The sequence below is a fragment of the Physeter macrocephalus genome, chromosome 2, assembly GCF_002837175.3.
Source record: "Physeter macrocephalus isolate SW-GA chromosome 2, ASM283717v5, whole genome shotgun sequence".
In the NCBI taxonomy this organism is placed as follows: Eukaryota; Metazoa; Chordata; class Mammalia; order Artiodactyla; family Physeteridae; genus Physeter; species Physeter macrocephalus.
This window is the reverse complement of record NC_041215.1, coordinates 114,380,329-114,398,433: the sequence shown is the minus strand read 5'-3', so window position 1 is coordinate 114,398,433 and position 18,105 is coordinate 114,380,329. Positions and strand designations below refer to the sequence as shown.

At 34.6% G+C, this 18,105-nt stretch overlaps 1 protein-coding gene across 5 annotated transcripts in view; it reads left to right on the top strand.

Moving 5' to 3' along the window:
* Positions 1-18,105, top strand: part of ERBB4 (erb-b2 receptor tyrosine kinase 4) — a 1,129,074-nt gene that overhangs the window by 774,984 nt on the left and 335,985 nt on the right. For all 5 annotated transcript variants that reach the window (XM_055089875.1, XM_024124587.3, XM_028481564.2 and 2 more), the window contains one exon: positions 5,067-5,132. In XM_055089875.1, the coding sequence (XP_054945850.1) occupies positions 5,067-5,132 (66 nt within the window). The remainder of the gene's footprint in view (positions 1-5,066; positions 5,133-18,105) is intronic.

The following is an 18,105-nucleotide window of genomic DNA, read 5'->3' as shown; positions in this document are numbered from 1 at the left end:
TTTTTGTGGTATGCGGGCCTCCCCCTGCTGTGGCCTCTCCCGTTGCGGAGCACAGGCTCCGGACGCGCAGGCCCAGCGGCCACGGCTCACGGGCCCAGCCGCTCCGCGGCACGTGGGATCCTCCCAGACCGGGGCGCGAACCCGGCTCCCCTGCATCGGCAGGCAGACGCACAACCACTGCGCCACCAGGGAAGCCCCCCTCTCTGCCTTTTTGAAATGTAAATCTCTCAGCCTCCTGCCAGTTTTACAACCTAGGAAAGTCTTTCTTGAGGACCTGGGAGCCATTCCTTTAACATGCAATTATTCAGAAAGATATCACCCTTATTTCCCAGTGTCTGAGAGAGGGTAGGAGCCTAACTTTGATAAATTAGCCAACACAAATGACCTAATTCCATTGACCAAATTCTCCCCTAATGTCCTCTAGTACTTTTCTACTGACTCACCGCAGCACTTAAAAACTCTTCAATCTCTCTCCCTATTGCAGTAGTCTTTAACTCTACTGCAATATACTTGAATAGTCTTCCTCTCTGTTTAACTCAATCCAATGCATTTTTTTCTTTGATTCACTCTCTGGTGAGGCCCCAGTTGACAGCATCAACTGTTCAACATTTGAGTAAGTGAATATTAAGTTTCCAGCACCCAACAGTCCTCCTAGCTACCCCAGATGGTGCCAGTTGGAAAAGATACAAACTGTCTTCACTGAGCCTACCCATATTTACAGCTGTGCAAACTAAATAAATGATCATCATTGTTTTAAGCCACTAAGATTTAGGATGGTTTGTTGTTCGTCAATAGATAACTGGAATAGTAAGCTTCAAATTAGCACAGTTTTGCTAATAACCCTCTTATAAACATTGTTTTTTATGTGGATGTTAATTCTGTTAACTCCAATAGTACATAACACTCAATTCACAACTGTGCAGAATCATTCCAACTCACTTTAAAAAAATTTTTCTTAATTCTTTTGGATTTATGTGACAGTTTTATTGGAAAAATCATACTCAAGGCAGAAATAGAGACACAGACATAGAGAACAAACGTAAGGTCACCAAGGGGGGAAAACAGGGGTGGGATGAATTGGGAGATTAGGATTGACATATACACACTAACTAATATATATAAGATAGATAACTAATGAGAACCTGCTGTATAGCACAGGGAACTCTACGTCTCTTTGCTGTACAGTAGAAACTAACTGTACCCCAATTAAAAAAGAAAAAAAAAAGAGAGGGGGCAGGGGCAGAGATATTCAGAGTGAGACTCTCCAAGTGTTGGAGCCACAGGTTAAGACTGTGTTGGGGGAGGGTGGGAGGGAGGGAGACGCAAGAGGGAAGAGATATGGGAACATATGTATATGTATAACTGATTCACTTTGTTGTAAAGGAGAAACCAACACACTATTGTAAAACAGTTATACTCCAATAAGATGGTTAAAAAAAAAATACATCGTCGTAGGCAGAGATCTTGGTCAGATACTTTGACATTTAGTTAATTGCAACAATTCAGTGAAAATAGTGTTAGCCCAAGTGCCATGTATCACACAGTTCTGAAGACCAAAATTGAACTGAGTGCCTGAGCAGATTCCAAAAACCTCAGAGCCCTAGAGACAGTGAAATGAAGGGCAGGCCAGAAGGAGGAGCTGTTAACGGAGGCACATTCAATTCACGGTCCTCCAGCATACTGGTCGTGACAGAACTCTGAAGTGTGTGGGCCAAGCAATCATCTCCTTTTTGTTTTCAAAAGGGGTGGAGGGAATTTAAGTCTGAGTAAAATCCCAGAGAAGAAACTGTTGTCGGCTTCCTATTATAGGCGTAATTGATATTTCTACTTTTGTATAAATGAAAAATGGAAACTAACAAGTGAAATCTCTTCACAGCATTTAGACAAGGTTAAATTATTTACGCATTCTGTGTTTGTGCGGGCACTATATAACTTGTGCCCAACTAGGTGGGTCTTGCTATGATACTTTGGCAAGAATTGTAAACAAAATTTCTAGTAATATTTCTTTTTCTATTAGGTATGAGAGTAGGTCTTGAGATGGTAAATTGAAACTGCAAGAATCAGAAGGTAAAAAAAAATGTAATCCAATTAAAGGGGATCATTGACGTTTTAAAATGTCTAATGTTACTCAGCATTTTTTATTAACAGCTACAGAGTTGTTTGGCAACAATAAATAAAGCTAAATATTTTATTAGGCCCAAACCCAATTAGAGAAGTCATAGATTAAATGGTAGATCATCCTCTGCTTCAGATATCTTCAATTAACAGACTACTTAATGGGTCGATTTAAAGGATTTTAACACACCTAAAGAAACACATTAACATTAGCTACTTTCTCATAAAAAGTTTGTACTCAGAAAAAGTTTGCACTGCTTTCCATTTTGTTTCACAGTCCTTTCTAATTTCCTCTGGTATAAATCAATTTAGATTTATTAGCTTTATACAAAAGAACTCTGGTAGCTTTTTAATAATAATTATCATTATCACTGATTAAAGTTATATTGTTCAAGCCAGATGAAGTCCTTTTCCTGTCAGCTCGAATGAGCTTGCATTATGTAGTTATAATGTGTTTGAATCTAAATAAACAGATGGCAGAGTGACAGGATATTATATGCTTGTGATGTCAGCCTCAGTGCTTCACAAACAGAATTGCTTTAAATAAACCCCGTTGAGGCCAGGATCTAGATGCTTTTAAGAGGGTGGCTAGGATTGAGCTTAAGTGTTATGTTAACTTGGAAATAGTACTGTTCACTTGCAGAAGAGTAGACCAGTAGGATGGTCTGATGTTTAGCCTGAGGAAGGGTGTCTGCTGAATCTGTCCCTTAACTGTGAAAGCATTTAACATACTAGGTTCGTTCCGTCAGTCTCAGAAGGAGAGACTAAAACAAACAACAAAAAAAAGCTGCCCAAGTTGTAAGACCTTCCAAGAGGAAGAGTTAAAAACTGTGGGTCAAGGAAAGATGGAAACTTTTGATATAACCTTATTCCATAATTTTTACAGTGAAGTTAACTATGTTAAAATAAACAACTTGGGGCTTCCCTGGTGGCACAGTGATTGAGAGTCTGCCTGCCGATGCAGGGGACCCGGGTTCATGCCCCTGTCCGGGAAGATCCCACATGCCGCGGAGCGGCTGGGCCTGTGAGCCATGGGCACTGAGCCTGCGCGTCCGGAGCCTGTGCTCCGCAACAGGAGAGGCCACAACAGTGAGAGGCCCGCGTACCGCAAAAAAAAAAAAAAAAAAAACAAAAAACAAAACAAAAAAAAACAACTTGAATAGGCATGTACTCATTCACAATTTATATTAGAAAATTAACAGAAAAGGTTTAATAAGAACTTTGTTATAGAAAACTTTTTGATAGATTTTCATGTCCACTTTTCTTTAAAAATGAGCCCATTCCATATCCTTGTACTCACAAAAATTTGGAGTGAGCCTATGAAATTCAGCTGCAAACTTCAAAGAAAGTCATTATACATGATTTCTTCTAGCTAATATTCTTTTGTTGAGATTGTAGGGAATTTCTCTGTGGGACAACTCTATTTGCTGAGGCAAATACCCATAGTAGCATCATCGTTAAAAGGAAAATGAGACTATAGGAAATAAAGGCTGATATTTGAAAATGAAGGTAGTATCAATAAAATTTTTAGAAGAGGATATAAAATAATTGAAATTAAGCTTTCAAAAAAATTAGCTGTTTAAAATGCTTGAAATATTTATATAAAGATGGTTTGCAAATTGGCCCCGTACATAAAGGACAAGGAGAGACAGAAGAAAGAGGCAGCCCACTCCAAATTAGTAGGCGACAGGTTTAATAAACAAGGTAACTTATTTATGAGATTTGTCTTGGGCAACAGCAAGGTGAATAGATCTCAGCATCCGCCTGCCAGTCTTAAAAGTTTGTATAGAGGTCCTAACTAAATTCAGTCACTTATTCAGTCCAGATGGTCTCAGCAACACCTTACTCTCTCAAGGCTATGTCCTTGAAACAGCTGCTAGCATGGGATTAGTTGGAGGGACATACATTTCAAGGACAAGGGAGGGGGTGAGGAGCCTCTGATTGCCTGGGTTCAGCTCACAGGTCAACTGGCAGTCACAACCTCTTAATGACCTCCTCCTCAGGAATATAGCTAATATTATGTCATAACTATAAATGGAATATAACCTTTAAAAATTGTGAATCATTGTGATGTACACCTGAAACTTATTAATATTGTACATCAAGTATACTTCAATAAAGAAATTTTTAAAAAGACAGTGCAAACTTACGGTTACCCAAGGGGAAAGAGGGGGAGGGATAAATTAAGAGTTTGGGATTAAAATATACACACTACTATATATAAAATAGATCTCCAACAAGGACCTACTGTATAGTGCAGGGAACTAAATATCTTGTAACAACCTATAATGGAAAAAATGTAAAAAAAGAATATATATATATATACATACATACATATGTATATATATACATATATTTGTATAACTGAATCTCTTTGCTGTACACCTGAAACTAACATTGTCAATCAACTATATTTCAATAAAAAATTTTAAAAAGACACAATAGACCTTTGACAAAAAAAAAGATAATCTAAATTATATATAAAACCTTGACGGTTTATCATGTTTGTAATATATTCTTGTTTTCATAGACTTCAACTTCTTTTTAACTATTGATTTAATCCTTAACATCTGTTGGTATCAGTAAGTCCTGAACTTCTGAAATTATATCAAGTAGGATAGATCAATAGAATAAAAATATTCAATAGTTGAAGTGAAACTTATTTCATGTAAATATTTACTTCTGACTATGTAGGAACATTTACAGATTCATGTATATTTCCTTTTCTTATAAAATGATGAGAGGATTTTGAATATCAAGAGATTGTATTTCTGCTTCACATGTATTTGACATTCAGATTTTGCTACTTAAGTGGGCATTTTATGAGCTATGTTTCAACTCTAGTGTGACATAAAAATCCTCATGAAGGAGCAAGAATGTTTCCTTTGAGGTCTTAACTGCTAGTCAGAGTGAAAGATTATAATACACATGTGCTTTTTGCTGTTCTACAGGTGGACGTTGCCATAAGTCCTGCACTGGCCGATGCTGGGGACCCACAGAAAATCATTGTCAGACTTGTAAGTGTTCAACAGTGAAAAGACATAGCCTTGAAATTGTCAAGTAATTTTAATAATTGATGCTTTTCACACTTCTGGTTATCAGAAACATGAAAATGAGCTTTTGCCTCCTTGTGGTAGATTGATTCTAAGTAAACTGCCTAATCTCAATGCTTTCAAATTAAATGTAATATGTAGTTGTTTCCTATATTTCTTTGTGGATTCTGAATTAATGATACCAACACAGATGTGTTGCTATTAACCATGACTTCAGAGTCTGTACATCAGAGGAAGTAGGAAAACCAAATGTATACAAAATGATAATTAACTGAATTTCAGGTTAACTGAATATCTCAGTACTTTTCCCAAATAGTTACATCACTATTCATTCACTGGAGAAAGAAAAAAGAAAGGAAAAGCGTACTGTGTACCCACTCTGTTCTAGGTACAGAGATATAAACTATGTGACTTATAAATATAGATTCACTATTAAATCACAAAATGTATCTCACCCTTAGTGTATATTGTTTCTTGTATTAGTCATTAAAATAAGTATGAGGGATGATCATCACTGCTAAGACATTTAAAAACAAAGTATACTGAACATAAAGACAAATATCTAATGTTTTCAGCATTCTTAAAGTCATCTGATACTTAAATCAGCACTGAACTTTCACGAATCTTAAGGATAAATGTTTTCTTTAAGAAGGAAATACAAAATGCTCTATATAAATGGTAAAGACTTTTCTTCCTGCTATAATAACAGCTGAAATAATAAATGGAAAACAATGTGGAGGCTATTTGAAATGTATTTCTTTTTTTAGCATAGAAGACACATAGAAAATATTATTAAAAATTTGAACATACAAATATTAGATATTGTGGACATCTGTTATACTGTTGGATTAAAGTATAGACTTAAATTAACTTATTTAATAGAAACAATGTTTTATGGCAACAATGTTTTGACAAGAATTTTAAGCAGGATTCTAAAGTAAGATTAGATTACTGTGTGAAGCACATTCACTATGATATTGGAGAAAATGTGTATTAATGAGAAGCAGAAATAACCAGTCCTTCATGACACAGAAGGATAAATCAGCCATGCAGAGGCAAAGGAGAATTGGAGAGAGAGAGTAACAGTTTTTGACAGTTTTTACTTCCTGGTTCTCTGGTCTTCCTGAGGTCCAAATGCGTTTTTTTTTTTTCGTTAGGAACCTTAAGAAACACAATGTTCTAGTACATTTAAATTAGTTTTGCTACTTGCCACCAAGTGGGGGTGGGAGGAAGTCTTGACTAAGAAAGTCATCAAGCCATAGCTCATGCTATCAAATCATCAGCCATGCAGTCATTTAATTCACCTAATTTTCCAGCGTAGAAATTAAACTTACTATAATAACATAAAGTTGGCTTAATGGTCACCATGCCTACTCCACAGTCTATCAAATTTAAATTCAGTAAACATTTACTTGTATCTGCTATGTGCAAATCCAAATTTTAGAATAGTATTCATTTGCATGGATCTTTATGGTTTATAAAACATTTCCATTTTAAAATTTATTTTCACAATATTCCTATTAGTTTAAGAGGACAGTTTTCATTAGCCTCATTTCACAATTGGGGAAATGTAAGCTGAGGAAATGATTGTGGGAGCTGTTAAATTTACACAGCTGATACCTGGTATTTTAACTTAAGTGTCCTGAATCTAAGGATAGTACTGTTTCCTGTATACAATATTGCATAGCAGTTTAGTGGGCAAGGCCACTGGATTTATAATCAGCCAGATGATACAAATCTCAGTTGTTTCCACTTTCTATCATGAGAAAACGATTTAATTTTTCTAAACCTCAGTTACCATATCTATAAAATGGAGATAGTACACTTACCTCAGAGGGCTGCTATTTTGTAATCAAATTCAATACAATAATGTGGTTGAAATGCTTAAATATATTTTGGCATATACTAAGGGCCTAATAAATAATAGCTAATAATATAATAAGATAAAGTAGATACTCCTGGAAAACTTAATCCAACTTAAAACTGAATGAATGGATGTGGAAGCAAAACTCCTGCAGGCCAGTTCCACCTGTGAAGGCTATTGACAGATGGCTGGGGAATAAAAAAGCAAAAACCCTGGAGTGAAGTGGAGGCTGCTTACCCTTGACATTTGCTCCTGTTCTCTCTCTCCTTGTTTGAGATACTTGAAAGGTAAATTACATATCCATATTTTAAAAGTCCAACATCCAGAGGCAAAATATATTTTGGAAGTACTCAAAAGATGTACTTACTGTAAGACCTGAATTTTAGAAATATGATCAGAAATTTTGAGAATTAGACCTCATGAGAGATTCCATAGAGATATTAGACCTCCAGAGAGTCCATGGAGATGTAACATCCATAATTAAACATTTTTCCAAAGAAATGTAAATTTTCCAGGCTTCCTTTACATTGCTGATAGCCCTTCTGTTAGTTAAAATAGATTACCCTTAGGACCACTTCAGATGCACTTATCTCTGAACCCTGACTGAACTTTTTAAAAATCAGAAAACAGTCTGGGCAAGTTTTTGAAAATATTCTGCTTTTTTTGTTGACTGACCATACAAAAGTACATTTTAGGATCTGCAAGACATGATCTTATATCATTACTTACAAATGATTTCTTTCCTTATGACTGAAATAAGTTCACTTCACTGAGGGCTTCTCTGGAGGTATTCAACTTCATGATTTGCCAAGTGTTTTCTTATTTTTATGGATAATTACTCTTTGAGATTTTGTATATATTAGGGAAGAAAAGTAAAATATTTAGAAGCGCCACACCTTAGCTAGGAAAACTGACATTAAGAATACATTTCATTCACCACATTATATCAATGCTGACATCCTCCCACAGGTGTTTCCTCCTAGAAAAGCAAGTATGCCAGGAATGATCCTCTGTGTCACTAAACGGTGAGGAGTCACCATAAAGACAAATGCTTCAGGTTCTAGGAGAACAAGTCCATGATAATGAATGACTTGCTAGGGTAAAATGAAGCAAAGGGTTATGATCAGAATGAAAACATCTCTGAACAGAGATACGGGAAAGGAAAAATGCTGATGACAGTGATGGTAAGCTTGAGAGCAGGTCTGTAGGGGTCAGAAGTTTTAAAAAGAAGAAATGAGGAAGAAGTTTTGTGTTTTGTTTTTAATAGATTTCATGAAATGGAAAGAGAGCATGAATAAATTGACAGCTTACTATTGCAGGGGAGCAAAATTTGTCACCCTAATATGTGTCTCTTTGGCATGAGGATTAATTTAAGCTGATTATTTTTAAGGCCTGAAAGATTCAGAGGGAACCGTCCCCCTAACTGCCTAAAAGAGTGTAGTTAGAGGACCTGTTCCAGGGAGGGAACTACCACCACAGGTAACTATAGTGTGAACTAGATGTGGTAGATGAGGAGGCACTTAGCAAAGGCTGTTTGTTAATATTCCTCTCTGAGTCCCAGTGTCTTTGTATAGCCCCGCAAACATTTGTGTACCAAACCTTTGCTTTTCTGTCTCCATGTCAGTTGGCTTCATCCCCTTTAAGTCCCAAACCACTTTGTCCAACATCCTCTTTTGTCTTTAGCTGAAGATGGTAGTTAAGGTGAGAGTTTCAGCCATTTTGGCGAGTTATTCAGTTTTGTTGGATTTCTCCCGTGTATACATGTTATTCAACTTTTGTTTGATTTTCTCCTTTTAATCTGACTCATGTCAATATAATTCGTAGGCCAGCCAGAAGAATCTAGAAGGGTAGAGGAAAATTTTCTTCCCAACGCTATGGTCAACAGTTCACCATGCATAACTATAAAAACTTTAAATTTTCAGTAAAATTTGGTAACATGTTGAAGCTTCTTCTGTGTACTGGTTGCTACAGTTAGCTTTGATTGCATGTTGAATAATGTAAGTGTATCATTTTCCTCTGTAGCATTTCATAATGTTCAGACTGTAAACTCTGGAGCCAGCAGCCATTTTTAAAAAGTTCTTTTCTAAAATGATCCAAAAATTAAAATGTTTTTCTAAACAAACTCCTAAAAAAAAAAAAAAAAAATTTAGACAACCTAAAGAATTTTATAAATATTAAAGCAAGTTAATTGTGCTGGTAGAATCTAGCCAGCTGTTCCCTTCTTACTCTTTTACTCATGAGTCTGATTTTCTAAAATAACTTAAATTCATTCTTTTTAAATCCTTTTTGATGTTAGATCATCATGACCCTATAAACCTAACAGAAATATTTCTCACATAGTTGCAAAAGGTCATAATAGAACTTATGAAGGAATACTGTGGGCCTGCATTATACATGGAGCCGCGACTCAAACTTGAAAGTGCTTTTAAGCTCAGTTAAATCGTGGCCGCATTGCTCCACAGAACAGCTTAAGTAAATTGATTCAGTGGATTAATGTACTCATGTCAGGGGAGACAAACTTATCTGCTGTGTGAAATCTGAAGCTTATAGTAGTATTATTTAGCAGGCTTACTGGTAAGAATGACAACTCTCTCTATTCATAAGAACTGAGTCCTGAGGTTTGAGCTCATAGGTTTAGGTGTGAGAGAGACTAAGCTTTAAGAAATAAGTAATAATGATTAAAGGAAAGAAGTTATCTCTGTCACTGCAAGATATATGAAGCACACATCTCATTTAAAATAGATGCTGCATATCCTTTTTTATCTTTAAGCACAATATCAGGCCAACTTTCTCCAGCCTCCTATTATCAGCCTGGGTGGTTGTTTCATTTTACACGTTCCTTTTGTCATCTCAGTTAGGAACTGCGTTTTAGAGGATGGGGAGAGCTTGTATCAAAATATTACAGTTTGATTCCCCCAACCTTACACATTGTGTATTAAAGTAGTTATAATTGTCTTTAACTGCTAGTTGTATAACTAAAATTTTCTCAGCTGATTACCACTCAATCTATTCTTCAGTCTTCTAGTTGCTTTATAAGTGACATTTCTTGCTTAGAAACTAAATGAAAAATAAAGTGCACTTGACAATAGGTTAAAAAATTGTTTGTCTCTTAAATCAAAATGTCACACCAAAAAAGATAAATTAATGAGGAAATGCATGTTTCAACTACTGGAGTAAACAGATATCTTCTGACCACTGAAATGTTCATTAAATTGATTAAAGCTAAGGCATTATTTTAACCAAAAGGAAACTTCTGGGGAATTTACCCTTTACTTCTAAAGTATTCTTCCAAGCTAGGTTATCTCAAAATCTTTTTTTTTTAATTAAAAATAAAGTAGCATTGAAATTAGTACAAAAAGTGTATTTGTTCTGTTGTAGATAATTGTGAATGGAGGGTACTACTATATTGGCAAAGTAAAAACTTGTTCCAAACAACACTTTATGTTATTTACTGTTTCTATATAGACATTATAGAACATGCTAGGAAAAAATTAGAAATAATTTAGCATTTTTCTCATTAATTTATTATGCTTGCGCACACAGAAAATTACTTTCAGTAGTTGCAATATATTAAAACTTTCAGTTTCATAAAAAGAAAAAAAAACTTGGTCTGGTTTATGGATTCTATTCAGTTCTAGAGCAAAGTTTAGAAATATCTATATATCTATATCTACTTTTATTCATTCTAAAATATATCTGGAACTTCTTTGAAGTGAATATTAAAACCTAAGAAAATAATTATATATTTTTGTTCCTCAAAATTTCAGCAAGAAAATGTAGCAACTCGAAACTAAATTATACTTTTTTCCATGAAATTTCCAAAAGTTTCCTATAGATTGCAAAACCAAAATGACAAATTATGAAAATAATATACTAATTATACTTACATGCATACAGATACAGTTTGCTAAAGTGTAATCGTATTTACAATCTTTGTGGAACAAACCCTGTTTAAAAAGAAGGTGCCAATGTAGTAAATATCCAATTAGAGCAGAGAAAAGCAAGTGGGAGCTAATGGGGAGAAGAGAAAACGCTGAGCCAGCAGGCTCGATCAATCAGGATAACAGCGAGCCTTTGTTAAAAGCCAACATCTTTAATTAAAACCTTTGTATGTTACTAATAACTTTGCATGTCCATAAGCCTTCTTATTGATTTCAATTATTTCCTTTTTTTTTTTCCTTTTTTTGGATTTGTAGTTTCTGGAGATATTGTAAAATTAAGGGAAGCACTACGATAGACTCATTATTTGCATACATTTCTAAAATTATGCCCCTCTAAAACATTTCCAAAAGTGACTCAAAAATATCCTTGTGGGGGGCTTCCCTGGTGGCGCAGTGGTTGGGAGTCCGCCTGCCGGTGCAGGGGTCGCGGGTTCGTGCCCTGGTCCGGGAGGATCCCACATGCCGCGGAGCGGCTGGGCCCGTGAGCCGTGGCCGCTGAGCCTGCGCGTCGAAAAATCTCTCCTAATATGCTGTTCATTTTGATATAAGTTGATAATATTTGTTGTAATTTGATGATCTTTCTCAAAGATTTAAAGAAAGGGATGTTCATTTTAACTATAGGAGATACAGCTATTTGAAATGCTCTGTAAAATACTGTTTAATGTGATTCAGGAAATATCATCTAATGCTATGCTAAAGGCTCAAGGGGTATAAAGAAAGTATATAAAATTGTGCCTGTTCTCTGGAAATGCTCTGGTACAAGACAAAGCCGAGGGGTGTTTGAAAAGGTCAAAAAGAATACTGAACTAAGGGCATCAAGAGAGATGTAGTCCTAGCTTTAAACTAACTCAGTTTCAAGGACTTCAGTTTCCCTAAGTTCCCTCATCTACAAAATGAAAAGTCTGAAATAAGATGATTTTTGTTCATGCTTTTTTGCATGGGTAGGATATTTGCGTGTGTGTGCATGTGCGTGTTTATTAGCCATAGATATAGATGATACAAGCATAGTCATAGACACAGATTTATGTACAGATAGTTTAGGGGAATTGTTTTGTGGCAGTTTTAGCCTATTAATAGTGATGCTATCTACTAGGAATGCCTGAGGCACTCACCTGGCCCCCTACTACTTGAAGGGAGTACCCACAGACATTTTCTGGACCAGAGTCAACATTGTGGCTGGATGAGTCCTTGTGGTTCTTATTATGATTTCAAGACACACCTCAGCAACAACCATCAGGGAACTTTGAAAAAGCAAGGGTTATCACTCACAGGTCTTAGAGGTATGCCAGGCTTAATGGCTACACGGCGAGGTCATGGGTAGAGAGAAAGACAAAGTATGAACCTGGGGCTCTTCCTGTATTAGAGTTGAGAGTGGGGTACCTAGGGTTTCACAGATTCACTCTTTATTGGCAAATTTAAAATATAAGAGCAGGAATTCAGGTGTGGGAATGGAAAAAGCGGGGTCACTTAAAACATTAGTTATCTAGGTTACCTAGAGCTTTCTAAAAGGGGAAGTTCATGAGTGGGGGCAGTCTGGCTTCTTTTCTAGGTGTTTTACTAGCAGCTGTGTCATACAGCTGGCAATATGTTTATTTGAGATGGATGTCTTTGAAATGGATGCCTTGACAATCAAGAGCTTAATGTCAGGCATTTATACCACAGGAATGCAAACTGTGGGCTGGGTAGAAGTAGGTAACCTAGCAGTGAGATCAGAGAGTGAGTACTACACATTTGAAGGATTATTGAGAGTACATTGAGAAGAAAAGTCAGAAATATCTGAAAATGTTACGATTAGAAGAATTTTGTTATTATGGTAGTAATGATAACTTATTCTGAATGTTTTGCAGCAAAAGAGTTGACTGTCATTAGAATACTATCTTTGACTATAGAAGAGTTCAAAATTATCTACATGTGATATAAGAGTGTCATTTGATGAACAGAATACTCATACTCACTGTTTGCTACAGGAGTGGAAAAAAGAAGTGTGAGATGTCATTCTCAGAAAAGCAAGCACTTGAATACCACTCTCATGGTTAGGGAGTTGGACAAGCCTGGAGAAAAATATCCTCCTTAGAGTTCTGCTTTGCATTAATCTGAGATGTATCATCTATTTATTGACTTAATTGGTTCAGCTGGAGGAAGAATTAAGTAACTGGCACGGGGATGAGGAAGAAAAGAAGGGGATACTGGATACCCGTCAATTGTGCTTATGTCAAGCAACATTTTTACTGATTATATTAGAATAAATGTGAATTTCCTAAATATCAGACATATTCCATTTTTCAAGCCAATATCAATTTTATGCATTAAATTTGACAGTTTATAATTGTATCATGGGTTTCTCTCCATTAACATAGATATTTCCAAGAGAAATAGTCACTATATTAATTCATGATGAAGTTATAAAAGATAAACCAGAAACATAATTTTCACATGTTACTACCTCACTGATAATGGTTATTTTTGGTTTATCCAAAGTCCTTTTGCCCATGAAGTTTGTTTTAATGGAGACGATAGAGCATTATGACTCTAAGAATAACTCAGGTTTTGTTCTGATTTGAATACTTCTTGAACTCAAATAACTGTTACCCAGGGAGATTATTTTTCTATACAATGAGGATGTTGCATGTGTTTAAGGTGTATTTAATTTCATTGACTAGGGGAGGGGTGGAGGTGAGAGACAGAAAGACAGACTCTGACCCTTACAGGTAATTACAGATAATTTAAAATAAAAATCAAACCACAGTATTTTACCAAGACATAACAGAAAACGTAAATGAATGAAGAATTACCACACTGCAAGATGGGAAGACTCAAATGATGAAAATGTCAGTTGTTCTAAAATTAAGCTATGCATTTAACCATCTTCAATCAATTCCCAATGTTTCATTTTGTTTTTAACTGAACAAAAATAGTCTAAAGTATTCCTGGAAAATACATTTAATAAAATAGCCAGACATTTAAAAGGAATAGCTATGTGGAAGGACACTCCCCAAGTATTAAAATGTTAAAAAGTAATAAGTATTAAAGCAGTATGGTATTAGTTCAGAATGGAATTGGCTCAGTGGAATGTAATAGAAAGTTCAGATAGAGTCTAAAGTCTATATGGTAATTTGGTTTTTATAAAGTTAGCATTTTTTAATGGCAAATGTATAGATTATTCAATAAATAGTGTTAGAACAAATGGTTCACAATATGGAAAAAATAAAGTTAGATCCCCACCATAAAGCAAAACATGAGATGAATTATACATTAAAAGTTTAAAAGGCATCAGAAAGACTATAGATTATAGATGGATTGTAGACTAAAAGTTTAAAAAGCATGAAATAGATTGTAGACGAAAAGTTACAAAAGCATGAAATAGATTGTAGATGAAAAGTTAAAAAAGCATGAAATAACTGAAAGTACTAGAAAAATGTAGGTAAAAGCTATGACATGATGACTTTTTTTTCCCCCTTTTATCACCATTAAAGCTTGACTTGTCATTTTATTTTTTTAACATCTTTATTGGAGTATAATTGCTTTACAATGTTGTGTTAGTTTCTGCTGTATAACAGAGTGAATCAGCTATACGTATACATATATCCCCATATCCCCTCCCTCTTGCGTCTCCCTCCCACTCTCCCTATCCCACCCCTCTAGGGGGTCACAAAGCCCAGAGCTGATCTCCCTGTGCTATGCGGCTGCTTCCCACTAGCTATCTATTTTACATTTGGTAGTGTATATATGTCAGTGCCACTCTCTCACTTCGTCCCAGCTTACCCTTCCCCCTCCCCGTGTCCTCAAGTCTATTCTCTACGTCTGCATGTTTTTTTTTAAACATGATATAAAAGGTAGAAATTTTAAAAGAAGAAAAATATTATTTTAATTACATTAGAGTGTTTTGTATTTTTAAAACAAAGTATTTTAATAAAATTGAAGAGAATTAAAATTTTTCACAAGAAATTTGTAAAAAATATTTTTCTTCACTTACAAACAATTACATAAATTTTTTAAAAAACTAATTATTTTCATAATTAGATTGTCAAAGTTAAAAAGAATGATAATTCCTTGTGAGGATTAAAAATATACAGACAGAAGCAATCTCAGTTACTGTCTTGAATTATTATTATTATTTTTTGTATTTATCGCATTTTGTTTATTCATTCATCTGCTGATGGACCTTTGGGTTGCTTCCACCTCTTGGCTATAGTGAATAGTGCTTCTGTGAACATGGATATACAAATCTCTTCTAGACCCTGCTTTCAGTTCTTTTGGATATACACCCAGTGAATTACTTATGGATGTGTATTTTGTGCTCTTTTCACTGTCACACTACCATGGAGCTATAACAGGGAGGTCAGCATATAGACACCCCAAAATTGACATTGGTTCTTGATGTGGTAAGAAAATATTTTTTAAATTTTGCATATTTATAGTGACATATTTCTCTAAAAACATGTATTGCTTATGTAATTTCAGAATTTTAAAAAAGGAAGGAACAACAAAAAATTATACTCTTTTTATTATGACTCTTTTTTTAATTTTCGGGGATGTCCAAAGTTTTGTCTATATCAGAGAGATGATAATTTTTAGTGATATATTAATAATACATAAAAACTTTAAATATCTATAGATATATTATTTTCTATAAAAATTTTACTCAAAGAGAATCGCAAATGTTTTATACTGGCCCACAGTTTAACACACTGCCATGTAGGACAAAATCAGTCTTAACTACCCCAAATTTTCATTGTGACGATGCGAATATAAAACACAAACTTCTGGGAATCACTAGTCTCAGTGGTGCAACTCTGGAGGGAAAGCACTGTGGCAGGCACTGTTGTGCAATGATTTTCCATGGTCTCTGGGATCATAAAACCTCAGAAAAAGAAAATTTCATGTCCAGTGGCTTTACGTTCCTGAATTCATTAGAAGGCCAATTTGCTGCACATATATAAAAGAAGCACTAAAATTAGTTCCCTAATTTTCTATTTTGACCTTTGTCCATGCAATTGAATAGTGCTCTCCAATCACTGCAACTCGTTAGTGGATTGTAAAGTCGTTTCTATGGACCCTGACCAACATTAAATTTTTATTGAAATAGAATAGATTAGAATAAAGTAAACCAGATTACAATAGAATAGAATAGAAAAGACAGTATCAAAATGCTTTGCACATAATTAGGGTCAATATAATGCCTTAAAACTTTTCATCATGGGTATGTGTACTGAGCTATGATGTAAAATTGTACTATAAATTATGATGAAAAAAAAAGTTGGAACAACACAGAAAAGGAACATCATTTAACTTTTAGGCAGGCGTGATTATCCTTTTAAAAAAAATAAACTCAAACATACATTCTATGAGAATAAAAGTAATATTTTGAAAACATTCTTTTGTATATGCTTGAAGCATGTGTTTTTGGTGTAACTATTAGTTCCGCTTTAAAATTCTGTTATTACTGAGACATTGACTTGAATGTTGGCCCTATCTGGGCCGCAGTTTTCTCCTCTTTAAAACTAGTAGGTTAAATTCAGTCATATATAAGGGTCTATAAAATGCTAAATATAAAATAATCTTATTTCTATGGCTTTTTCTATAAACTTCAAGAGTATTTGAATAATATCTTAGTCTTCATTACTCATCATTTGTAATTGTGTTATTACTTAAAATGACTATAGAACTAATTATTTTTCAAGAGTGTAAAGCAGTTATGTGTAGATCATTTTAGTTATTCCATGTTGTATTTTTTTTTTAGAATTTAATTTTTTTTTCCAGTTGTATTGAGATATAAATGGCATACAGTACTGTATAAGTTTAGGTGTCCAGCATAGTGATTTTACTTATATACATCATGAAATGATGATCATGATAAGTTTAGTGAGCATCCGTCATCTCATATCAATACAAAATTAAAGAAATAGGGAAAAAAAACATTTTTTCCTTATGATAAGAACTCTTAGGATTACTCTCTTAACAACTTTCATATGTATAGTACAGCAATGTTAATTATCTTTATCATGTTGTATATCTCTAGTACTTATTTATCTTATGACTGGAAGTTTTGTACCTTTTAAAAAATTTATTTATTTATTTATTTTCACACACACACACACACACACACACACACACACACACACACTGCATTTTATTTTTACAAGAGATAAACTGACACCAAGCATTGTAAATAGATGACCACAACAAAAGCAACAATGATTGCAATTACCAAACACCTTAATATCATTATGTATCTAATCAATATTCAAGTTTCCTGATTGTCTCAGAAATTTTTTTAATTACTAAATGTTGGTTTACTTGAACCAGGTTGCTTCATAGGCAGTATTATATAGTTCTTATACATTAGAGGAGGCAGGTAATGTCTGGTTTTCCCATGTTCATGAGTTAAGTTTGATCTGTGGGTTCATGTATGATAAAAGTTGTTTCCATGAATTCCTTGAAGATGAAACCCTTTTATAGGAACATTTTTGCAAAAGCATCAGAGTACACCCAGAACTGTCTGTAAATGACAAAAGACTTAAAAATGACCACAGTTAAAGATTTGATGAAAGTTCATAATAATGCAATTGACAAGAAAATTAAGTTATTTCTGAGATATACATTTTAAAGTAATAACTAGAATTATGACTTATAACATTATACCAGAACATATAAGATTTTTAGAAATTTCATGTAATGTCTGAAACATTTATATTATCATATTTCATACAAATAACCCAAAGGAAGTTTAGTATTAGTTGTTTATTTTGTTTGTTTGTTTTTTTATACTGCAGGTTCTTATTAGTCATCAATTTTATACAAAGCAGTGTATACATGTCAATCCCAATTGCCCAATTCAGCACACCACCATCCCCACCCCACCATGGTTTTCCACCCTTGGTGTCCATACGTTTGTTCTCTACATCTGTGTCGCAACTTCTGCCCTGCAAACCGGTTCATCTGTACCATTTTTCTAGGTTCCACATACATATGTCAATATACGATATTTGTTTTTCTCTTTCTGGCTTACTTCACTCTGTATGACAGTCTCTAGATCCATCCATGTCTCAACAAATGACTCAGTTTCGTTCCTTTTTATGGCTGAGTAATATTCCATTGTATATATGTACCACATCTTCTTTATCCATTCGTC